Below are 26,660 nucleotides of genomic sequence, written 5' to 3'. Positions count from 1 at the left end.
TGGGCCCAATCTGTACCTGGAACCTGGTCCCAAATCTGATACCTTGCAGGTGCTTCTGGTGCCCAAATCTGCAACGTTTTGCGTCCCCGGGACCCACCTCCAGTCATCCTTGTTGGTTGCAGATTGAATTTCTCCAATACGATGAGAATTAAATGTGTTCAGCATAGCACTGTTGGAAACTATTTGTGATAAAACACACGATGAATCAGTAAAGTACATCACTCTGATAATATCAAAGGGCAGGGCATCTCTGACGGACTTTGCCAACCTTGTGGACATTTGGCATCCCATCAACTCAAGGCGTGGAATGGACTCACACTTGACCGGCGCAACTCTTGACTTAGTGGCTAGCAGAAACGTTTCAAATCCTTGTCTAGTTGGCCACCTCAAATACGCATTAGATGCATAAGCCTCTGATGACCCATCCGAAAACATCATCAAGGATGGAAGGCCAGTTGGTTCATCCGGGACCACACAACGGTCAAACTCCAATTTAGCGACCTCAGCTCTGTCCTCCAGCGACTGAACAAGTTCATCCCGTAGACTTTTTGGAATGAAATCTTGCCAGCCCAAATTCAGCAAACATGTTTTCCGCAGGACAAGTTTAATTCTCAACAGAATAGGGCTGCAAAGCCCGATCGGGTCGAAGGTTTGGGCGGCGAACCTGTAGACCATCTTCTTTGTCAGATTCTCGTCCAAGGCGTCCTGGAGGTTGTACAAATCAGCATCCTCTTTCACCTTCCTTCCCTTGACTTTACCATCTTGGTTGACTCTTGTGGCGATGGACAACACATCGGTGGCTGGCTTCCATATCAGCCCGAGAACCTTGGTAGGCTGGCAATCATCTCCAGAATAAATGACTTGTTTGAAGGAAAAACTACCTTTACCGATAATCCTGTCGGCCTCTTTCATCATCTCCTTGGCTTCTGGCTTCGATCCTGCTCCCGAAATAACGTCATCTATGAAGCTGTGCTTCTCAAGCTTGACTGCAACTGGAATCTGAGGTAACTTGAATTCCTCATCAGGGTAGGTAGGTATTTGTGGCTCCTTCCATAATTCAGGTTTAGCAACAATTTCACTACCGTTTATTTGTCCCTCTCCATACATCTCCTTGACCTCTGCTTCACTCTTTCCGCCGAACAGGCGGGACGTCAACTTCAGGGCTGTAACTGCCAAATTTCCCGCAGCTAACTCGCCGAAATTTACAACTTTGGTCAGGTAAATTTCAAGTGGACCATCTGGCGTCGGGGAAAATAAAACTCTCTTCATCTGGCTGTCGAACTCTGTGGCCAGGATGGAGTTATAAAACTTGGAGATATCCGCGGTTATACCAACCTTGTAACCGCGGAAAAGCATCAAATGATAAAATATCTTCTGCATTGGCGGCGGGCCTCCCAGCATTATGTTATTAAAACTGGTACCCTTGAACGTCAGAGAACTATTTGCACACAATCGCATGGGTGTGGAACTTGAATCCTCCTTGAAAGCAACCACTATTGATGAACAAGACTTAGGTCCTTCATACTGCAATTCTTCAGGCGTGGCTTTTTGAAAAACGCCTCTTCTTATGGCGTCGTTGAATACCTCCACATACATTCCATAGGTACCTTCCTTGACCATCCTGGCACGATCCTTTTCAGCAATTTTGCGGGCTAAACTCTCATTGTAAGGTAAAGTGTGAGGATCTTCAATATAAGCATATTGACCTGTCCACTTGTTGGACTGCAAGTCTAGTGTTAAACCTGCCTCAATTATCCTCTGCCTCTCACGCTGGTCCCAGGTAGTGCCGTCGGCCATAGCCTTGCACTCTTGACAAGCAGTACATCCTGGACAAAGTGCCTGCGGCTGTACGCCAAACGATTCAGACGTCAGAAAGTCTGGCAAAGTGCCTCCACTGACACTGACAGCCTTATAAGCCGACTTTTGATCTCCAGCTCCACCATCAGCACTCGTACAGATAAAACCACTACCAAAAATGGTTCGCCACAACATAGACTGGCCCACTTTCTGGTAGGTTGAAGGAAACACGTCAGGATGTGTATTTCCAATGATGATATCTAAGCCTCCACTAATATATGTAAACCTTTCTGGCGGCATTTTAAATATCTCGGCGGCAGTTTCGGGGTGGACCGAGCGCATCTCGTTGGCCCCGCCGAGGGTAGGCATGACAGCTGCCTCAAACTCCCTCAGATTGCCGTCCCTATCCTTCAGATAAAACACAACGTTGCGGCAGGAAGACTCACTGCCATCAGCTACAGAAATAGTTGTATATCTGCCAGTAGATTTCAGCTTCAACTTGTTGGATAACTTCTCAGACACAAGTGGCAAATTTGCCCCGGAGTCAAACATTACCGTGGCGTGGCAGGTGCTGCCGCCAGGTGCTACAACAGGAACTAACTGAAGTAAGAAGGTACAGGGGCTGGGTGCAGAACTTGACTTGTAAACTGTATTCACACCAGCACTAGCCTCATGGAGTAACCTGGAATGGTATCTGTCGCAATTATTGGTACCACAAACACCAAGCTTATCCGATTTATTACATTTGTCAGCAGTATGGCCGTCACATAGGCAAAGTTCACATAATTTCTTCTGCTGGACAACTTTCTTTCGGTCAACCACGTCCATCTTCTTAAACGTGAGGCAACGGAAAATCGGGTGTTTCTCCTTGCAGCTCTCCACAGGACATGCACTGTTCCACTTGGAAGCCTTGTCCTTTCCAGCCTTTCCATTCTTATTGTCGTTGCGGCCAGATACTTGCGCGGCGGCAGCTCTGTCACGATTTCTCTTGCCGGCGCCATTGTCATAGGACATATCACCAGCCAACATGGCACCCCTGGTCCTCTCCAGCAGTTCTACAATCTTCGGGATGTTTGGTTGGTTCATGCTACCTAGCTCCATCATAATCTTGTCTTTCAAATTTTCAGGGCACTTGTCTTTAAAAATATGAATAAGAGTTAGGTGGTTGTAATCCTTAGCTGCAGAACCAACGATGGCTTCTACCTCCTGCATCATGCTCTTGAAGGTAGCAATTGCGCTAACCACGTCCACAGGTTTATCCACAGGTTTCATCTTGTTCAACTTAGTTAAAATCCTCATGAACCGGCGAGTGTTTGATAAAAACATCTGATCAAGAAACGCCCATTGTTCATTATGATCTCTAATCGCTGACACTTGCTTGCGTAGTTCCGGGTTGGTTATCACCTTCTCCATACACAACATCAGACTTAACCTCTGGTCAGCAAATCCATAACCAGAGCATAGATCCTTAAAGACCTGTTTAAAGTTTGGGTAATCCGTGTCAGTACCGTCGAACGACGGCAACAAACTGTTGTCCCAGCGCCCATACTGCGGGTTGGAACTCCGAATATCCACAGCAGACATACTTCTGGAGAGCATGGCAGGTGTCCCACTCTCATCCAGGTTAGATGAACGACGTTCCATCTCTCTAAGCCTTCGGTACATATCACGTACTTCTTGGCGCAACTCCACGGAAATTTTAAGCACTCCCATGTCCATCTTCACCTTCTCAATGACGTCAAGGTTCCTGGCGACAGTGCTTGACCTCGCGTCATCTGAATCATTGTCAAGCCAGTACAGAATTTTTGTACACTGCTCCAACGACGCATAAACTTTATCTGCAACAGTTTTCTGCTCACTAGCTTCATCCAAATCACGCTTGAACTCGCGCAGCTCACTAGTCTCCACGGCAGGTTTTAGACTTTTTATTAGGTCAGATTGGTCCTTGACCTCACTAAAAATGTCACGAATTGATTTTACAGTCACATTTTCACATGAACTAAAACTTTGGCAGGCTTTTAGATTGTCATAAAACACTTTTAACTGTTCATCAAAAACTTCTAGCCTTTCACTGCCAATAGCGATAGCTCGCTCAATTTTCTGCTTTTTGGTTAGTGGCATATTGATTCACTAGGTACTTATTTCACAGAAAAATTGTCACAGTTTATTGCATCAATAATTCACTAGATGCTATTGATCTCTTGATGAATGCTAACGCCTATCCATCAGATACTTTGAAATTGTCTCAACCATGACACTTTGGTTGAGCTTGACTTCCGAATTAGCGGGAAGTTCACGAGATCAGTTGGCGAACATACAAACCCCCAATACCAGGAACCATCAAGTTTCAACAGCAGGTTTGAATATAGATTTATTGATGAAATTATTTCAAAGACCTGAAATTACAATATCAATTAGTTCATAATTCCAGTTATTTATAACCACGTAATCTTATTTGCTTTTTTTAAAAATCATTTTTCTCTACGGTAAAAATCTTTGGGAACTTTGGCTTTAAAGGAAAATTATTTGGTTTAATAAATCATTGTTAAATGCAAAAATAAAGGCACATAAAAATTACTAAAACATATATTAATCATAATTAAGTTTCATGCTTAGCTGGCTAAAGCCTTTTTAAAACTACATATAATCGTCCTATACACCATACTTCCCAACAAAATTAACAAATTCTACCTGAAGCTCTTATGGTTTCAAATCCCTGATATACTAGGGTCGTTCACACACAATGAGACCAATGATAGGCCCAATTTTGTTCTCCGAAATCTTCACACTCTCATATCTCATTCAAAAGTAAAGAACGTGCGCATCCAAAATAAACAAACACTCTATGCCGCGCCACATTATGAAAGGAAAGCCCTAAAAGACGACATTTGCGCTTTGTTTTTGGTTAATGATAAGGAATTTAATTTCGAACTTGATAAACACAAAGCTTCCTCGAAAAGAGGTTAAGACATTCGTCATTCGGTTGATTGACCAATCGTTTCAACCACTAATTGTAATCTAAACAAAGGTTAATTTTGGGATGATCATAAATTTCGCAAACTTTAGGTTTAGATCCCTTGTACATCTAAACAACTTCTGCAAAACTGCTTTACTGCAGATAGTTTTTAATTTTCAATTAAGATTGATTTTGGACAGGTTTTCATCTATATTAACCTCCTCGTTTGAATTTCAGGGAAGCAGCCGCTTTTAAACAACAAAGAAAAAAACTTTTTTGTTAAAGTTTTATATGTATAGTAGTGTTAACTTAAATAGATAATCTCTATTTATTTATTACATTAACATATTATTAATTAGATAATTAATGCATTTAATAAGAAGATTAGTTACCATAATTTGTATTTCATATGAGAAAAGAAGTGTATACTTTTTAGGGTAGACGGAAAAAAATCCCGTAGGGCTCGGCATCCACCCAGTAAGGCTCAGCCTCAGCCTACACACTAATAAATAAGCCACCCTAAGCCTAATTATTGTTAACTTCTGAAAGATAAAATTAAGTTTATAAGGCGACTCGACAAAGTGGATGAAAAAAAGGAGCTATGTGACGTCATAAAAGGGAGAGATGAGAGGAGAAGTGGGAAAGGAAACCCTTAAAAAGAGATGATTCGGGAATAGTCCCTTTCGTAACATCACCCCATACGATTCGTCGTATTTTTAAATGGCTTTTTATAGGTTATTTTAGGTTAGGTTAGGTTATATTTGGTTAGGTGATTGCTCCACAGGGTTAGGTAATTGGCCCCGCAGGGTTAGAGCCCCCCACAGGGGCTAGAAATAGGAGAAAAGCTACTGTGAAAAATAAGGTGCGATGTTAGGAAAGGGACTATACCCGATGATTCTATTGACGTCACACGGCTCATTTTTTGTTTGTTTATTAAGCAAAAATCTATCTATCCAACAAGAAATAAGACAAGCAACCCCCTCTCTGATTTAATTTTAAGGCTTGACAGTACAAACGCATATGCAAAAATAAACAAGCCATTTCTGCAAATCATTTTCGTGATTTTTTGTTTGTGGTATGTTTATGAAAATTCTATGCATTTTGCATATTTATCTTTACATGTTTTAATCACAAACAAAGCTTCTATATAATTCACTTTGTCGTCGGCCTTATAGTCCAATTCTATAAAACTTAAAGAAATAAATCGAAGAGAAACTTTAAAGCACTTTAGGAAAATGGATCAAAAGATTATCAAGTAAGACGAATGGTTAACGGACCCAACATGTAAAATCCTCAGACAGAAAAACTCAAGGCATCAAATTTTTAAATTTATTCAACGTTTCGAGGGCAAAACTGCCCTCATCATCAGGAATTTTTTTCGTCCATGTACATTATTAACAAAACACAAATTGAAACGATTGAAAAGATTATCAAGGTATCCTCCTACCAAAAATACATCACTACATCATTTACACTACAAGATATGGAAACTTTTATATCAGCTAAATATTAAAGTTCAAATACATAAGGTAGATTTGTACTGAAATGGCTACATTTTACCCTACATATGGGGATGTTTTAGGCCATTTGGATCTAGTGCAGTTCACGGTAAAATATTGCTGGTAACGAATATTGCTAAAAATCTATGAATTTTAAAGGCTGCTAGCTGCCAAACGGCTGAACGTACAGATCATACCCGCACACCATTTTAAGCGGTATAAGAATGCCTACAAATAATCTTGAATAACCAAGATCCAATGGTGCACAGGGAAAGCTTCACTGAAGAAAAAACGCGTAAAATAGGCCTTTTTCGCGCATTTCTCTGCGCTGCGAGATAATTATGCATTATTGATTTATGGCTATTCCAGATTATTTGTAGGCCTTCTTGTGCCGCTTAAAACAGTGTGCGGGCATGATCTGTACGTTTAGCCGCTTGGCAGCTAGCAGCCTTTAAAATTCATAGATTTTTGGCAATATTCGTTACCAGCAATATTTTACCGTGAACTGCAGTAGATCCGGCCATTTTTTAACCCCTCACTCCCCCTCGAATACAGAGCTGGGGTGAAAGAAGGGATGGAATGTAAGATAAATTAATCTTAATTTCAGTTTAACAATTCTCGAATATGCCTCCATCTTATAGTCATCTACTCCTATTGTTGTGATTATGAAAAATTTAGCTCTGGAGATAATTGCCCTTGTTGGCCTAGTATAAAAAAACATACTATACAAAACAATGCGTAATCAAGGACAATTATGTACATAACAAGAATAAAAATACAAAGCTAATAATATAAAATGAAACTAGTATTCCTAAAATATAATGATTTTGCAAAATTTCTATTAGAATGGAAACAATTCATATTCAAAGCTCTTTAAATCAGGCAATAATGAAACTAAAATTATTTTACTATGTACTAATTTAATTTACTAAGGAATATCCTAATTTCAAACCTTATAAATACCGCTTGAGACGATTGTTAACAACTAAGGTATACAGTTTCCAAGAAAATAACTTCGACGGCCAGCCCTTTCAATGCACATCCTTTATCTGGAAATTCTAACTGTGTGTTACTCCTGGATCGGGCCAAGAAATTCTCAATACTTTTACAATTAATGCCTTGCATCTGACATAGGTTCAACTTTTAACGTGTTTATTTATGCTACAGTCGCGGACTATATCTATGTTGTATAGTCCAAAACTCTGGGCCAGGGTGATGTAACATTTGAGTAGCTTCCATGAGAATTTCGTGTCAGCTTATAACGTAACATAGAATATACAATACATCCAGCTAGCTGTAGGCGAAGCTTACCAATCTACGATTCTAACTTCCAATCTCCATGTGCAACTTAATCCTAACTTCAGATAATCAGGGCTACATACATACATGTTGTAGAGTAGACGCGCTTGTAAAAAGCATTTTGAAGATATAAATAGGGAGTGTAGTTAATTTAAAATGAATTTAAGATTAAACTCAGATGCACTTCAATTGCATTGCACAATAATAAAAGAATTAATAAAATATTGTGGCTTTCAATTATAAACATAACATAATATAAAAACTTACATTTTTTGGCTGTCAATTTGTTGCTGTATTAACAAAACACTTTCAAAGGGTCAACTGTTACCAGAGATAGGCCATTATCCCCTTACTCTTTGTTATCTATTAATTTGGAATGCAATGGGTGGTACTCAAATTTTCAAAATTGAAAAAAAAAATTCTAAGAGGATAACGCCACTTTATGTTTTACTGTTATCATAGCAACAAGGGTTTTATAATAACGTTTCTTAATCGTTGGCTTAACAACCTTGGGGATTTTGATCAAATTTTGATTGGTTTGTTCATAAAGTTGTGTGCACTAACGTTTTAACCATAAATTGTAATATTCAGAAGGAATAATTTTGTTGCATCAGCATTAAAGCTTTTTAGCTTTCACCCTTAGAAAATGAAGCTTTGCTTTTAATAGAAATTAGGTCGCTAATTATATAAAAAATTAAAATATTTTTAAATGCGAAGCTTTTCTATAGTTAGGATCGGTCCGTCCGTACGTCCGTCCGTCCGTAACGGATAGCTTTTTTCGTTAATTTAGATATATTAGAATTGTCCTATCGATTTCACACTTTGCATTGTGATTCCTGTAATAGTTAGGTACGATTTAGAAAGTGTAGCAACTCTATAATCATTACTCAAATGTCCGTACGTCCATTTTACACATTTTTTACTTTTTTAACAACAAATATTTATGTGATGTAATAATCCGATTGATGTGATATTAGGTATACAGATTCCTGGGACAACAAAGTAAAATATTTTATCTTCGAATCAACTCTATAATCAAGTCCTAAAAATGAAAGTATTCTGTATCAAGCAGTTTTTCAACAAATTTACTTACAATTTTGCTTCGACTCTTATTCTGATTATTCAGTTCTGACACTATACAAGTTTTAATGTCCGTTTGTCCTACCGTTTCAGTGCTTCGCTTATATGGATGTTGTCATCCTTGTTTATTTATAAATATTTACAATAAAGTTTACCCAAGAAAATCCAAATTTAATGCAAAAAAAAGTTTTCCATCAAAAGAAATCCTCAGACTTTGTCAATATTGTTTGTTTAGCAAATATTAAAATTTCTTTGTGCAAATATTTGTATGAAAATATTTCTAAAGTATCGCTAGGGGCATCAAATCATGTCAATATCAATACCTACAGGGATACATGGATGGTTAAATGGATATGAAATTATTAAAACTAAAATTATTTTTTTAAAAATGAGGGGTAACATTATCCCTTTTAAATAAGAAAAGAGAAATCAAACTATATGGGTCCCTAAATCATTATACACACAGTCTCGCATTCGTTGCCTGTAAAACAGTACCTTAAAATCCTCATTGCACGGAATAAACCAGCTTAGAAAAATATCATTCTTTGTACAATCTATTTACTGTGAGTTTTAATTTACAAAATATTGGTTAATTTTTATTATCATTGTCGGTGGGAGTGTAAATCAATATATCATCCATTGTCTTAGAATAATTTTTAAGGAGGTTTCAGCTTTCCTGACCATGGAGAACCATATCAAGCAAACTAAATTGACGACAAAAATTTTCCTATCGCAATAACCACGTATTCTATAGCATTGTAGTAGTTTCTTTACAGTCAAACTTAGTTCAATACCCCCCCCCCCCTTTACCAAGAAAAAATGCTTGAATGTTCGCATAATATATTATTTTAAGCTATTTTCCATGAAGGTTCGGACAAAATGGCCCTTTGAATCTGATTTTAATTCAATGCCCAATTACATTTCCCTGTAATCGATAAATAATTATTTGGATATTGCGTCAGATTTTAGTTTACGCTACTAAATTGGTAAATCCAGCTGGCTAATACAACGATTCCCCTCCGCAATCCATTTTCTCTATCCCATCCCTACTTGTGGAACCTACTGACCAATAAATGAGCAATATTTTAGCAACTAACATTGACGACAAAGTTTCCCTGTCATAATTTCCACGTATTACATATCCATTTTCCCTGTACACCATGTTGAAGATTGGCACATAGATTAAGGGATAAAAGAAAGTGTCAACAAAGTTAAATTACTTTAATAACATATCATATGTGAGATTTACTTTATATTTTTTCACTAGCGGCTACACCTCTGGAGGCCTCTAGGGGCACGTAAATTTATTTTTGTCAATGTATGATTTCTCTTGGGAGGTTGGTGGTAACATCCCTCATAATAATTACAAACCTTCCCAGGACCTATGAAAAGCTTCTTTGTAAAGAAGAACCATATCAGCTCTAAGGTTAGTGAGATCCTTCGGTAAACACAGACCGACAGACACTCATACAGACAGAGGTCCTGTTACTTTTGTGTAAGAATGACTTTTAGGGCCTCCTTTTGGACGCGTTAATTAAAATTATTGAACGAAAAGTTTGAACTAACTAATCAAGATTTTCAAATATAAACGAGTGTTTTTTTAGACCAACGAATAAAAGACTATAAATATTATGTTGTATAGATCTTTTGGTACCAGTATAATTTACAGTCCAATGTTCCCTCCCTCCCTTGCGTTTAATAGATGTTGTAATCTTAAATTTGTTTTTTAAAGTGAAGCTTTTCTATAATTAGGGTCGCTCCGTCCGTATGTCCGTAACAGTAAGCTTTTTTTGTTTATATTCTGCTTCCCTACAAGAATTAATGTTAACTTATCCTACAGTTTCACAGCTTCGCTTTTATTTATTTTGTCATCCTTGTTTATAAGCAATTACGTGTATTGAATATATGGAATGACTTGGAAATATTTCAGAGAACATTTTACACTCAAATTTGCTGTACTTTTTGCTTATTAATAAACAAGGATGACACATTGACAAAGACAGAGAATGAGTGTTTTTTGTGTGAAGTTTTTGTGATATGTTTATTTACTAGAAGCCCACCAAAAAGTAAAATTTTTCTTTATTTGGTTAATTTCATTTTGATCTAATCATTTGTTAATATAGTATGGCTTTAGGCTATTTTCCTGCCCGTCTAAAAACTCTCGAATGTAAAGCCCCTTAGTGCTAGAGGCGCAGCCCCTAGTTGTTAACAAAGCATCAAGTTTTTCAAAAATGTCTCAAGAACTTTGCAAAAAAAAGTACATGATGCAAATTGTTGGAAAATTACAACATTCATAGCAGCGTACATGGATGACATTCATAAAAGCGAAGCAAAAATTGTATGTAAATTTGTTGCAAAATTGCTTAATTGAAGGATATGGTTTAGGGGCATACTTAAATTTTTATGACTTGATTATAGAGAGGGTTCGCCCATAACATTTTACCTTGTTGTAATAGGAATCAGTATTCAAAAATTTAGATGAATAGGATAATCATATCACATAAAAAAAGATTATAGAGCTGCTTCGATTTCTAAATCCTACCTAACTCTTATAGGAATCGTCATGCAAAGTTCAAAATCGATAGGACAGTTATAACATGCCTAGATCATGAAAAACAGTTAACCGTTACGGATGGACGGAAGGACCGATCCTTTTATACACACATGCAGCGGTTTTTATATCGGCTGCCTCCAGTTGTCTATTGATTGATACAAAACAAGCCGATCCTCATTGGTATAGAGCGATAGCCTACTAGGAGCTGCCTCCAGTGGCGTCATTTAATTAGGAAATGGTAACAATTGCAATATCCCTTTAGAAACTAGGCCGGGGCCTAATTTATGGCCAGGTTTCCTATCCCTTATCCCTGTTATTATAGAAAAGCTTCACTTTCAGAAATACTCTATAGCTAATCTATAAATATCAAAAGTGCAAAGAGTTAATTGTAACTTGAGAAACCTATAACTACCTATCATCTCGGTTTCCAATTAGGTTAAACCACACCAGAGGTGGATTCTTAAAAAAAATTGCCCCACTGAGCGATTATTGGGGCAATGTTTTTTTTTAATAATCCACCTCAGGCATTTACATTGTGGCTACAGAGAAAAGATTTATTTAAAAAAAACAATTGTTATATATTTTAACTAGCTTTTTCACTAATATTTATAAGATTTTTGTTCCCTTTTCAAAATTAACCTAAGCAATTGACATACAAAGCTTTCCTGTAAGTATGTATGATGTATCCTTATACTAAAGTAACAGGATGTCTGTGTGTTTGTGTATCTGTGTGTCTGTACCGAAGGATCTCGCTAACCGCTGAACCGATCGGGTTCTCCTTAACAGGGTAGCTTCTCATAGGTCCCGGGAAGGTTTAAAACTATTCCAAAAAATGAAAAATTCCCCCCCAAATTTTTTTTTAAATTTTTTTAACTAAAATTAAAAATGAGGGGGGCAGTCACCCTCCCCCCCCCTCAAAAAAATTTCGCCCCCCCCAAAAAAATTTTTTTTTACTTTTTCTTTTAAAATCTAAAATAAGAAATTGGGTTATTAAATTCGACTATCTGCTCCTCAAGTGCCCCTAGAGGCCTCTAGGGGCGTAGCTAGTATCTAAATATTGTATTAAAGAAAGTATCCTAATACTTTATATACTAGAAAATAGTGACTGCCCCCTAAGCATGATTGGCTTTGTCCCTAGATATATTTAGGTGATTTCCTCATACATTTTTTTATAACCTTCCCTGGACCAGAGTAAAACTTCCCTGAAAATTATAGATACAAAAAGAAAAACACCATGTTATTTATTATTACATATAAAAATAAATTAGAAAAAATCCAGTAAAAATCTCAAAATAAGTAAATTCAATAAGGTAACTCAATATTAATTAAATTTATTTACAGAAAATGAGCTCCTTTCCTTGATTGTGGTAAAATGAATAAGATATGGTGTCAAAGCAAATAGTGTAAAAAGGGATGTGTGTGTTCATATAGATTTTCTGCAATTTTGACTACACTTAGACAGAGACGTCTAGAAGGGGGTGTTTTTCCCTCATAAACTATGAAACCCCTAATTTTACCCATTTCAAACAAAGCTTTGACGTCCTTGCACCTATAAATTTTACTATAACATCATTATAAAATTGTATTAATTAAGTTTTCTAGGTTTAAACAGATAAACTAGAATTATTTTTTTTTAGATTGATAACCAGCCAAAAAATCATGATCTTGGGCTATTCATTTGGACCAGAGTAATTACAGTAATAAGACAAGAATGACAACAGCTATAAGAAGCAAAGGTTATAAAAATAAAATAAAAATATGAAACCTATAAGCATTACCGATGACCCAAAAATGTATACTTTGGATGCTCATGGTAGAGGGGAAAATTACAAACGTTTTCTCAAATAATTTGAATTGGAAGCCGAAGAAAATCACGTTTTCCATAAAAAAAATTTCCCAGGCAGATGGACAGACGGACATTTTGAATTATAGATTAGCTGCACTTCTCAAACATTAAGATAAGATTTAAGTTAATTTATTTAATTTAGTTTTTATGGTTTCTTCAATTAGGTTTTATCTATATTACTTCTTTTTATAGACATGAGTATTTTTTGGTTGAAAAAGAAATCTTTTAGTGGCATGCAAAGGATTTTGCAAGGGGGTGCGCGATTTATCCCTTTAGATGTCCAACACCTACCCACTCAAAAAAGTCCAAAATAGCGTTCTTGAATATTTTCTTACAACCCCCAATAACTTTTGGGGCGGTGTAATTTGGTGTTTTCAGTATTCAACCTCAAAAACAGCGTTCTTGAATTGGTAAATTGACGCACAAAGCCAAGTTTTTTTATTACACCCCCTCCCCCCTAACTTTAGGAGGGGTGATTGCTAAGGGGGTGGATATAAACTACACTTCTGTACGCCTCTGCTTTAATTTCATGTCTGAAATTAATTTAAATTACAAGAAAGAGACATAATTAAACATTCTTAATCTTAGATTTATGATTCATCCTAAATGTCTAAAGAATTTAATAAATATGTAGATATTATTTTTTAATTTGATTCTTCTTATTGATTAGGTTAGGTTGGTCAAGGGTTAGGTTGGTCAAGGGTTATAGGGGAAAAATATCATTTTTTTAATTGAAAATAAATTTGATAATACAAAAAAAACTTTATGTGTAAAATAAATTTCAATTGTATATTCAAAACTTCTTAGAAATCAGAAGCATACTGTTTAAAAAACAAGCACAACAAACAAATATTCATAAGTTGCGAAGTACAAAAATAAAATTCTCCGAATCTTACAATTAGATTGACAGACAAATTATCAGTAGACATCAGGGAGGAAGCTGACATTGGAATGTAAATTATACTGGTACCCAAAGTTTTATACACACTCTTCTACATTCGGTAGCTAAAAAAGTTTTAGTACTATTATCAAAATTGGATTGGTTGGTTGAGCAATCAGTGTTCTAATACTTTAACTAAATATTTTAGTTCAAATAAAAGCATTTTTTACGGAATAAGTTTAGATGTCCAATAGTCTTAAAAATCTTCTTGAAATATACAGACAAACGAACAAATTAATCAAAGAATAGCCTTACGAATAAGAAATATATATTCACAAAAAGAATTTTAGATTTTAAATAATTCTAAGATAAAAGGCTGAAAGCTTCTATGTGTAAATATTTTGGTAAAAATGTAAAATATGTTAACCGGTCTAGGAGTGGGAATATGTTAAGTGAACTTTTTACCAGGGAGGGAGAGGATATTGGGATGTTTATTACACTAGTCACCAAAGTTTTATATTTATAATAACATTTTCGTATGCGTTGGTTTAACAACTTAAGGGACTTTTCTTGAATTTTGATTGGTTGATTTTTAAGGTGATTGTCCAAACGTTTCAACCAGCAATAGAAGGGGTAATTTTGTGTATCATTATTGGGGATGTACAATAATTTATCGACCGTTGTTTCATTCCTTTATATCACTGCCTTTACAGTATATTGTAAAGTAAATTGAAAACAAAGCAGTGATAATATAATTTAATTATTTCTAACTAGCGACAAAGCCCCTGGAGCCCTCCAGTTGACCCTGCCCCCACTTTTAATTTAATAAAAAAAAATAATTTATTATAGGCGAAGATATTTCAGCGTATTTTCAATATACAAAGATACAGCCGCTACAATACATTTATTGCGGCTGCAGCTTTTTTTCCTTCTAAAAAATCTGTATGAAATTGTTTCATTCATCTTTTGAAGACAATTCGATGTTAATAGTTGAAGAAGTGTTTAAATTGAAAGAGGCTTTTGTTAATTACTGTTGAAACTTGTATCAAATAGAATCAAGTATTTGTCAAAGGCGTGCTTTTAATACTAAACATAACTGAAGTTAACTTGTGAAACTGGATAATTTTACCATGATCTTAAAATTTAGCATATGCAAATTTTGATATTTTGCCAACACAAATACTGTTCGTATAAAAGCTCGAGCTTTTTTCTGTATGTAATAACCCAACCTGTCCTAAAATAAAAAAAACAAGAAAACTACCTCCTCCTTATTTTTTCAATTGGGGGTTTTTATGTGCTCGACTAAATGGCATATTGATGGAAACTGGAATAAAAACTTTAAATTTTGGTAAGATTACCAGAACACTACAGCTATGGGAAAATGTTAAGTGCTCCCTATAAAACAGAGGCCTACTTCACGGGAGTGGTCGGTCAATTAGATAAGCTGTAAAAATATTTTAGAGATGAACTATAAACTACTAAGATTAATTCCAAATGTCGATTTAAACTTTTTACAGTAGAATTAAAGACAACAAACTTATTTCTGTTTTTAACCTTTTGCAATGTTTTAAAAGTTGTTTTAATGGATATAGAATATAAGTGGATATTATGACATGGCCGAAATTGTCGTTAATTTAGGTTGCTAACATGGACATACGCATTGTCCAGTTCCTTCATCGAGTAAGGTGGGTAGGGGATGTGATGAAGGAGGTGGATGGGGGGATTCGGGAAAGTTAATTTTAGCAATCTACAAGTTTCGCTTTAGAGTACATGATTATCTGGTGTAAAATCCAAGCAATAATAAATTCATTGTTAGTTTTCATTCTAGTATAACTAGCAGCTGCACTCCCAGCATCCAGGGGCTCTATTCTTTATCTATAAAAATAAAAAGCCTAAAACCACCTCAGGATCTATAAAAAGCTTCACTGTACAGGATAATCATGTCGGTTCCTTCGCTACAAACAAAAAAGCTTACTACTGTATATAGTAGGATTGTATGTATTATGAAATATATATTTTTTCTAAAATGACTGTCTCAAGAATCTATCTAACAATAATAGCAATTGACAATTCTTGTATTTGATTTACAATTTTCCTCTTAAAGAAAATAGCATCCATGATTGGTCAATTTTATATATTACATACTTTTAGGTAGAAAATTTGTCTTAATGTAAACGAAATAGGCGGCGGTTGAGCCTCTTTAGTTTGTTTGTTTTATCTCTAGGGCAGGTAAGGATGGGTTATTTTGGGTAATTGGTAGCTGTTCAGGTTTAAGGCCGCTGGATTTGTATATAAAAGTGTTGATTTTATTGCTCCATATGCACTTTAAGGGAAAGCGCAAAAACTCATAAAACAATTGAAAATTCACGTACTTTTGGCAGTAAATAATGTCTAAAGAGATTTCACAGCTAAAAGTATGCACAAAATTTTAGACTCAGAACATTAAAACAATCCCAATCCCTTTAACTATAATGCTGAAGAAAAGCAAACATTGGAAACGGGAGGAGGAATTGTTTATTCCCCTTTAACCTTAATTGTATTAGTAAATTTCATCAAAAACCTTAAACGAGCACAGAAACTCCCTCCCTTTTATTTTAAATAAATTGGAAATAAGGTAGTAGGTTTATGTGTTTTACCTCATTTAAGTTAGGTTTCAACTGGTACAGATTAGAAAGCTTCACGGGGTTAATTCCATCTGCAGGGTTAGTCCTACAGGAAAAAAAATACCCCTAACCTCCTTATTTAAAAAATAAGGAGGCGATGGTTGTGGGGTTTTAAACGTACTAGGCCCTACGAGTTCTAGCACCAACATTACTTACTATTTCTATATTCTTAGTTTGAATTTTTCTATAAATATGCATGCCTATATTTCTGAGTTTTGATGGTAAAAAGTGTATTGCCATTGGAATTAAGGGCAGTAAAACTTTAAAAATGTTTATTTATAAAAAAAGATCAGAATATTTTGCTATAATATAAAGTAGTAAGGTTTTTCGTCTGAGTTTTCCATTTTAGGGAAACAAGGGTCACGGGATGGCAATTTTAGTTTTTATAATACCAAGTACAACGAGCTATATATACATTTGTTTGTTCATCTGAAGCTTAAGAACTCAGTAAACGCTAAATGGATTGGGCTCTACTATTCAGGTAACAAAACTGGTACTTCATTGGTTTCAAGCAATTTATCAGGAGGGGCCGGGGGGTGGCGGTTTGGGGATTTAATTTAAACTTTCAATTGTTTACAAATTACAAGGTATCATTTCATGGGGCTAAGGCTTTAAGAATGATTTTACATAGAAGAGAGACCTCACATCCCCTCAGCTCCTATAGACTAGGGGCGGGTCCACTAGTTCATTAAAACGCTTGTTTGATTTTCATTTTCATAGGTAAAGATCGCCTAATTTAAAATGATGTCTCTTCGTCTGTCTGTCCGTCCGTCTGAAGCTTAAGATCTCGTTAACCGCTGAACTGATTGGATTCTATACTTCAGTGTATATACCTATTGGTAGTTTTAAGCTATTTAACCCAACCCACCAAAAAATGAAAATTACCCCTCACCTAAAAAATTTATATCTTTTATGTTTTTATTTATATTTTTATATTTTTAACATATTTTATATTTTTCATTGATTTTTCTTTTATTTTTAAGTTTCTTTTCTTTTTTAAAAACTTTTTTAAAGATTGAAATCAAAAAGATTGTGAAACCTTCCTTCTTCTTTAGGGGCGAAGCCACAAAAAGGCTAATGGCAATGAAAATATTAGAAACATTAAAAAAAGAAAAAAATTTAAGGTGTTAATAGTTCTTTTCAAACGATTTCTATCTACAATTATCCCATTTAATTTTAGTTGCAAAAGATAGATCTTTAAAAATAAGCATAGAGGACGATTTCATTAAGTGGGATGACAACAATTTCTATGCACACTCTATTCTTTTATCTCAATTTACTTGTAAACTCCTTCATAATGCTGGCTTGAATAACAATATAATATATGATTTTATTAATTTCATATCAAACTAAGCCTAACATACACATTGTTTCTTTTATTCGTTCTATGTGGATCGATTTATGTCTTAATTTTATCTTTTTATTATTATTATGTTTTAACTATGTTTGTATATTATTTCGTATTGGAATAAATATTTAAATGTAAATGTAAATAGTTATTTCTCGTATCGTATTATAAACGGCTTTCCGCGGATATAGAATGTACAATTATAAGAATAAAACTAGTTTTTTTAGCCCCGAGGTGCCGGAGGCACCGGCTAAAAAAACTGGTTTTAATCCTATGATTGTACATTTCTATATTCGTAGAAAACTGGATATAATACGATGCTAGACATAGTTTTTTCGTATTCATGAGAACCGGTTCCTATCCACCGGATTCAAATGAATACGAGAAAAATATATATCAATATAAAAAAATTATAAAAAGTTATGAAACATTATACAGAATTATAAAATATCAAAAATATCTAAAAAATATAAAAAAAAAATTTTTTTAATTTTACCCTGAAAAGCTCCTAGAGGCTAGGGGCGAAGTTGCCATTATAAAATAAAACTATATAACAGATATCCTAAGGAATTAAACAATTTATAATAAATTGATTATTAATGACAATAAACAAAACTACCCTTATGTAAATTTAAATTGTTCAAAAGTTTTGATCTTCTAATTTTGAACCAATTAATTAAATCAATAAAAGTGCACAAAGTTTTTGGGTCATGCATAAAGATAACGTTGTCATAAACCTTTTATAATTTACAGTCCATAATAATAATAAGTTTTAATAATATATTCTAATAAAAAAGAAAGTCATTTGTATCAACAGTATAAATTTCTGTTTAAAGGATTGGCCGTAAAGAGATTTTATATTATTGCCTAATTGATATATCACAAAAAAGAGGAAACATTTTTTATTTTGCGTATTTTTCATTTTGTATTGCCGTATATCAGTGCAATGTAGTGCGAAAAAATTGCCAATTTCCCAGTTGATTAAATAGTACAGTCTTCTTTATTTTATTTTTTATTTTTTTTTGGGGGGGGGGGGGCTGAAGGCCAGGTCTTACAAATTCGTATTAATCTTTGATTTTTATTCTAATATTTGTGGAAAAGCCATTTATTACGTTTCGAAGCCATACTGGAAAGAAATATAAATCTTTATTGGCATTCATAACCATAAAAACAAAGCAATATTTAAGGGGGTCCAAAAAGGGGCACTTTTGAAGTTGAATAAATGATGTTAAAAGATTATGTTAAACTATTGCAATAGACAGCACTGTAGACTTTGTTAAACTGTTTTATAGTGATACAAAATAAAAATAAAAATCAAGGATAACAACATCCATAAAACCGTAGCTCTAAACTCATATAGTAGGATAAACGAACATTAACACTTGTAGAGAGCCATAACTCAAAAAGCAGAATATAAATTCATTACTTTTACAAAAAATATTTTTCATTTTGAGGCCTTGATTGTAAAAATGGATTGATTATAAAACTATACCGAAAAGACGCAGGAATCATTATTTCAAAAATCAGCTGAAGAGAAAAAAATGTATAAAAAGTTTTAAATCGAATCCAGACTTGTTTTAAATCTATAGGACGATTCTAACATGCCTATATTAACGATAGGCCATCCGTTACGGAAAACTTTGCTTTTACGAATTATAGAAAGACAGTTTAGAGACAGCATGGCTGTAACTGTAAAAGCTTCAGCGGATGATAAAGACTTAGAAATATTGCCGATTTTAAGCGGTTACAGTTGCGAATTGGAAAAAAAAGAACGGCTGCAACAGCCGAGCCAATTATATTTGCATTCCTTTCATATTGAATTTTATCAATTTTGAATTCCATTGCTTAATTTGTAGCACCATACCAAAAAATTAGTGCCACCCCCTTTTGTTTAAAATGAAAATTTTTCTTCTTTCTTGGATATTTGTATAAAAAATAAATGTATAAGTATAGATGTATAACCCAGACAATTACCTAGCCCAAGCAGTGGGAACCTTTTTGTCTGATAGCAAATTGGTTTGTACCCTTTTTTTTAGCGACTTGGCTGTGTTAATATTTCCGACGCTATTGGCTGATATTCACAGACCAAATAAAAGGGTTCAAACCCCGTGGTTAGAGTTACATACAGTTTTTGCCCCCTCTATTCTTTTACTTTAATTTATAAAGAGCAGGGAGAAATTTTTTCTACTCTTACATAATATTTAATCTTGCTAAATTTTATGCAATATTTTCAAAATTTGGACAATGCAAAATATTATCAATTTGCAATGATATTAATATTTAATAACGAATTGAAAACATCTAATATAACTTAAAAACTTTTCATACACATTAGTTTTCATTAAAATATTGCTTGATTTTTTCATTATTAGCTCATCGTTCGTGTCAGTTAAAGTAATTTGATCACCTTTTGTTTATTTTTCGATAAATTATAAATTAAGCTCAAGATGATAGGGGCTCAATTAATTTTTAAAAAACATGTTTCTTGACCATAACTAATTATTAAGAATTACTCGTCTAACCATTATCTAACCTAATTTTACCTATAAAAACATTATAGCGCATTTTCCTATAAAAAGGATGTTGCCGTAGTTTTTAACTTAAATTTTAGTAAGTGTGTTACTAGTGACTGAAAAAGACATAAATCACCTGAATATAAAATTCAATCTATATTTAACAAATCTATGATTTATAGCCTCTGAGGAGTAAGTCTCGAAGTGGTTTTGGTGTTATATATATTGCTACTAGCAGCTAAGCTCCCTAGAGGCCTCTAGGGGCACTTATGGTGGTTGGGTGGGGAAGATTTGACCACCATCCCATATATTTTCCTTTTTAATTATATGTTTTGTCATGTGCAATATACTAGGAAAGAAATTTTTACGCGACATAATTTACCCAAGAAAAGCTTTATTTTAAGAAATGCTACTTTTGTATTTGACTTATTATGCGATCAAAATGAAAGATTATGCCCTTTCCTACCAGAATCTGTACACGATTTCAACCAGTGCCATGGCCCGGCTGTACTTCCACTTAGAATCTCTTACCTGCTTTAAATCTAAATCCAGAGAAATATCCTGTTGTAAATTGAATGGAAATGTGTTGGCCAATGACTTTCCAACTCGAACAACCTAAACAAATTAGTATTTTAATTAAAATTTTAATAGACAGAAAAGACAGACACAAACACGAATTCCAAATTACTAAAAATCCTTTAGAGTAACAGTGGTTCTCGTGACATCCCCTAATTCAAAAAAAAACAGGGGGAAAGGGGTAAATATTGTGTACGTTCCATGAAAAAATAAATCATGAAACCCTGAAGTTAAAAGGATTTTATTGAAGTTTAATAAATATTTTCAATTCAAAAGTAAACTGCTAAAAATTATGATTCTTTATTGGAGTATCATACGATAACTATCATTAATTTCTTATTTTGTGTAGTTCAAATAAAATTTTCATAATCCTGAAAATCAAAACAGTTTTCAACATATTTACTATTTAATTCTTCAATTTTGTAGAATCTTAAATTAAAATTTCGCTGGAATAAAAGATTAAATTTTAAGAAAATCTGAAATATAGAGTATGACAACATTCATATGTAGCGAAGCGCATAGATTATTTATAATTTTTGAGAGTTAGACTGATAGACCAGTAAAAAAAGCATGTTTTAAATTGACATATGGACTTTCTGATAATAGATTGCTACGCTTTCTAAATTGTGCCTATGGAACAATTTTGACAAACCTAAACTTACAAAAAGCGCTAAAGGTTATGTACAGAACCCAATGATTGAAAAGCTTAGCTTTTATAAAGAAATTGATTAAAGCCAGCAACCAAATCAAGTAGTGTATATAAGATACACAAAACTTAACAGAAGTTAAAGAATATCTTTTTGTAAACTTTTCATATTAATTTAGGGGAAAAAACAAACAAATTACAATTTAATTTGACTAAAATCTAATGGTAATTGACCATTTAATTTTTTACATCTTCTATCATTCATTTTGAGTTATGAGAAAATTAGGAAAATAAAAATGAAATTATTTTTAACATTTTTTTATAAATATTTTGTCAAGAATACGCGGTTGTATAAAATCCAGTATGACTCCAGATCCTGTTCTAAGCCATACTAAAAAGTCATGTATCGTATTGTGTTTTATGAGAATTGTCATGAATAATGAAAAAAATCTCATTGGCCTTTGCCTTCGTTCCGTTCGTGCAAAAAGTTAGAATTTATTTTACTATATCCAAAACTGTATATAATTCAATCAAAAATTAATATTTTAAGCCAATTCAAAGTTTCCTACTTGTCAAAAACAATTACCTCGAATGGAAACTCGAAATCATCCCTAATTCCATCGTTGTTAGCATCCCTAGGTCTTGATGCCTTGGAGTGGGTTCCCTCTGCACCATGCTCTGCCACCTATATATAAATATATTTATATAACAAGGATGACAACAGCTATATTTCCATTGTTGTTGGAATCCCTAGGCCTGGATACCTTGGAGTGGGTTCCCTCTGCACCATGCTCTGCCACCTATATATATATATATGTATATATATTCATAAATAACAAGGATGATAACATCCAAAATTCCATTGTTGTTGGCATTCCTAAGCCTGGATACTCTAAAGTGGGTTCCTACTGGAACAGGCTTACCTGACAAGCAGAAATAGTTAGTTATATAGCAAATATTAAGTTTTATAAAATCACAAAACCTTTTTACATAAGAAATATATTGTTCTGTTGTAGAATGATCGACAGACTGACGGACCGAGTAAATTGTTTTCTGGATTCTCATTGATCAAAGGAATCTACAGCGATATTTTCAATCATCTATCTTCAACATCAACTAAGAAATTGACGTTTTCTCAATTCCGTTCCTTTCAACAACTTTACTTCATAAATTTGTTGCCAGTGTTTAATCACAAAATAAACATGAAACAAGAGGATCTGTGAATGTCTGTGCTGATTGCTTAACCGATTGCTATTTCTGTGTATCTTCTCTTAAGCTTTAGAAGATATTAACATTTTATAGGAGGGTACCACCATCCGTAAGAGAAATCGCTCCAAGAAAAAAATGATCCCCCCCTCAAAAAAAAAGGGGTGTAGCCGCTATTATTAAATATGCAGAGTGGTAATAAGGACAGACAAAAATACAGTTATCGCTATGTAAGTTTTAGATTACCCTTTATTGACAATGATATATATAATACTGTTTATTTGCTAATATCAACAATTGACAGGTACATAAAAAGCTATTTATAAAGTACTTAACTTGTATATGAAACAAGGATGACAACATCATAAGTACCTATGCACAAAAATCATGGAACGAAACAAAGTGAATATAAAATAGAGAAAATAAAAAATACACAAAAAATAAAAAAAGCTAATAGTAAATTCATCTACAAACACATAATTTCTGGAAAAGACAGGAAATTTGATTTAGATACTATCAGATCACTTAAAAAATATTCTAAAATAGGACCATAAATACCAAAGATGTGTGGAAATCATTTTTTTTTAAATGTGGTTAAATTTTGTTTAACAGCATGGTCGGACATTATATGGATGTTATATACCTATTATTCTCCACATTTCTGGGAATGATGACAAGAAAAAACCAAAGGTCTAGTTTTAATAGCGGCCGAGAAAATTCCGTTTCCCCCATTTCGTGTCTCACGAGTGGGCCGACGGACGGACATTTGGAATTATAAGGTAGCTTCACTAAAAAAAAGCTATATATATCTACTGCACAAACAGAAAGATAGAGAGATAATTTTTTACAGAACACTAAATACAAATATGTAAATTGCTATGTAAAGTACAATAAGCATGGAGTATTGTCCAGATTTATAAATTATTTTAATAAAGGTTTATGATTAAATAGATGGATTTATGAAGAAATAGCTTAAAAGATTTAAATGAACTAAGAAAGACAGACATAAGGAGTGGTAGATAGGCAGATACGCAGACATATAGAGTAGTAGAAAGATAGATAATTGTGTAAATTGATGTATAGATTCATAGTCAGAAAAGATAGATAGAGTAGTGAGTTGTTGGATAGGTGGATAATCTTATAGAAGAAGACTGACATACTGATTGATGGATAGAAAGACATTCACCTGAAGGCCATAAATTCCATTTAGCTTGGCAGTCACTAGTAAGAGCAAACAGAGCTGAACCCAATTGGCCTGAAACAAGCAAAATTAAATCATTTTAGAAAATAGCAATTGCCAGATGGTAATATTATATAAAAAAAATAATAAAATGTATTAATACAATTTTAACAGAAAAAAAGTTTTTTGCATATTATAATTCTGAAAATTATTGTGCTGACATTAGCCATAACCCTTCGGGTCTACCCTGCACTAAATACATTTAAAAGTTAAGAAATTGATGGGGGTTTGTATTTGCTAGGTATTTTCATGACTATCGCCAGATTTGTAACTGTAATTTAGTAAAATTACAAATCATAATCTAAATAATTCTCCTAGCATATAAAGTAGTAGAGTTTTTTTTATGTGAAGCTTAAGAATTTGAAAATTACTGAACTGATTGAAATCTTCTTTTTAGAAAAGCTTCACATAATGGTTTTAGGCTTTTAAGATTTAATCCTTTGGATGGTTTTAAGCTATTTTTTTTCTGCCCATTCTTACCCCTTTGAATACAAAGCCCCTAGATTCTATTGTAGCATTTGCTAGTGATAATATGAAATATTATAACAATTTCAACTATTATATAGAGAAAACAAAGCGGTTAGTATAATGGCCATTTAGCAAATATTATGTCCAAGTCTATCTATATAATTTATTATAATCCAAAGTAAATTGCATTTTTAAATTTCTTCTGGACCATGGTTACAGGGATGGGATAATTGGCAATTTATTTAATTTTCGAGTTCTCGATGAAAGGCCGCAACAACAGAACTAATTCAAAAACAATTAGACAGGAGTTTGAAATATGCGGAGTTTTTGTTGTCTACTAGATATCGAGTTGATTAATTTCATTGAGTATGTTCTGCTTGGATCGTAAGAAAATCAGCGGCATCTAGCATTAGCTCTTGCCCCTAAAGTCTTTAAAATTAGAGAAATTAAGAAAAGCTGAGTTAGTTCAAGTACTCAAAGTGTAAGTCAAAGTCAGGAAAATTTATTTCAGATTCATTGTATCATCCCTATATCCCTGCTTCAGGACCCATTTCAGAATAATTGCTCTACAATGATCTAAAAGTGAACAATTGACCAAAATTTAAAAATGATTTTATACTAATTACTTCACCTTTAACCCTGAAAAATATAACTCATTTAGACCAGAAATTTCCGGGATCTTTAGCCTCAGACAAAAGACCTTACTACTATATGTTATAGGATTTTAAAATGTATTCCTATTATATGATTTTTAAAAAAAGATTTGAAATAATAAACAAGTATGAAAACATCTACATATATATACAAAAGCACAAAATAGACACAAAAATAGACACAAAAAATTTAGAAGACAAATAAAATTATAGAAAATCACGAAACTCTTATATCTAAATATATCTTTTGTAGCAAGTATTTATTTTATACACATTATGATGATTGTGAGATGAAACTACATATAATTGTTGTATTTAAGGCTAGGCCGATGACAATTATACACTATCTTAAAAAGAAATTAGTCCTTTGAATTATAGCAGGTAAGAATCTCTGTAATTATATGTATTTAATGTTTAAATTATTTGATGATTTGTACTTAAATACTATTTTTAAAAACTGAGATGTAAATAGTCAATAAATTAAAGTGCAATCCCAATGATAATATACAATATTACCCTTCTGTAGATTAAAATTAGTGATTAAAACATTTGGGCACCCAACTAAATGAACCAACCATTCAACAAAAGTCTCCAAGGTTCTTTAGCCAACGAATAAGAAAACTTTATCATAAGACTTTGGGGACTAGTGTGTTAAACAGACCAATATCTCCTCCCTCTCTGGTGTTCAAATCGGTTTAATATCTTATTTATTATCATTGTCTTATTCCTTAGGTTTCCTGACTCCTAGTCTAATATTGATCAGAGAAATATGCATTTACATAATATGATTGTGTAATAATTCAATTATAAGATTAAACTTAGAGTTTAGCAGCCGCCTGCAAATAGCCGATTGTCAAAAAACTTTTGGTTTTTAATATTATTCAATAGAGGAAAATATGTAGTTATTAAAGCTTATCATTTTCAAAATAGCAGGTATAGGGAAATAAAGCAACTAATTGGTAGAAGGTATAGGGAAATAAAGCAACTAATTGGTAATAATACTGCTCGAGGGTGTATCGTCAATTTAATATTGCTTCCAGTATGGCTTCGAAACCGATTGATATCCGCTGGATTTGAACCGGTTTTCAGCCATATTAAAAATCATGTAAAGCATCGGTTACAGGGTTTTTTCATGAATATTGATTTAAATATTCAGAAAATAACCCAGTTTTTTGGCCACACGGGGCTAACTAAACTGGTTGTTTTATTTTAATATCCGCGGGAAGCTGTTTATTATACGATGCGATAAACAACTATTCTGGCGCGGCAACGGTTACACAACCCGATTGAAATTCTTATAAAAGTCTGGATTAGAATGCAGAACAGAAATTTGAAAAGTGCACTAAGCATACAATTTTTTTTACAATAGTTGATTTTTAGTTGACTTTAAGGAATGTTTGATGAAGTAATTGTTGTCATAATTATGTACAGATTTT

General features: G+C 33.6%; 1 protein-coding gene across 1 annotated transcript in view; it reads right to left on the bottom strand.

Annotated features, from left to right (window-relative positions):
• LOC145326305 (uncharacterized) overlaps positions 1 to 26,660 on the bottom strand; it is a 74,873-nt gene that overhangs the window by 22,192 nt on the left and 26,021 nt on the right. The window contains exons 2-4 of the mRNA XM_080169588.1: positions 24,050 to 24,118; positions 22,244 to 22,342; positions 20,967 to 21,050 (exon numbers count right to left, since the gene is read on the bottom strand). Of these exons, the coding sequence (XP_080025714.1) occupies positions 20,967 to 21,050; positions 22,244 to 22,342; positions 24,050 to 24,118 (252 nt within the window). The remainder of the gene's footprint in view (positions 1 to 20,966; positions 21,051 to 22,243; positions 22,343 to 24,049; positions 24,119 to 26,660) is intronic.

This window comes from Acartia tonsa, chromosome 8 (genome assembly GCF_053477335.1).
Source record: "Acartia tonsa isolate MP-2025a chromosome 8, ASM5347733v1, whole genome shotgun sequence".
NCBI lineage: Eukaryota > Metazoa > Arthropoda > Copepoda > Calanoida > Acartiidae > Acartia > Acartia tonsa.
Note: the sequence above shows the minus strand (reverse complement) of the source record. Positions and strands in the feature narration are given on the sequence as shown.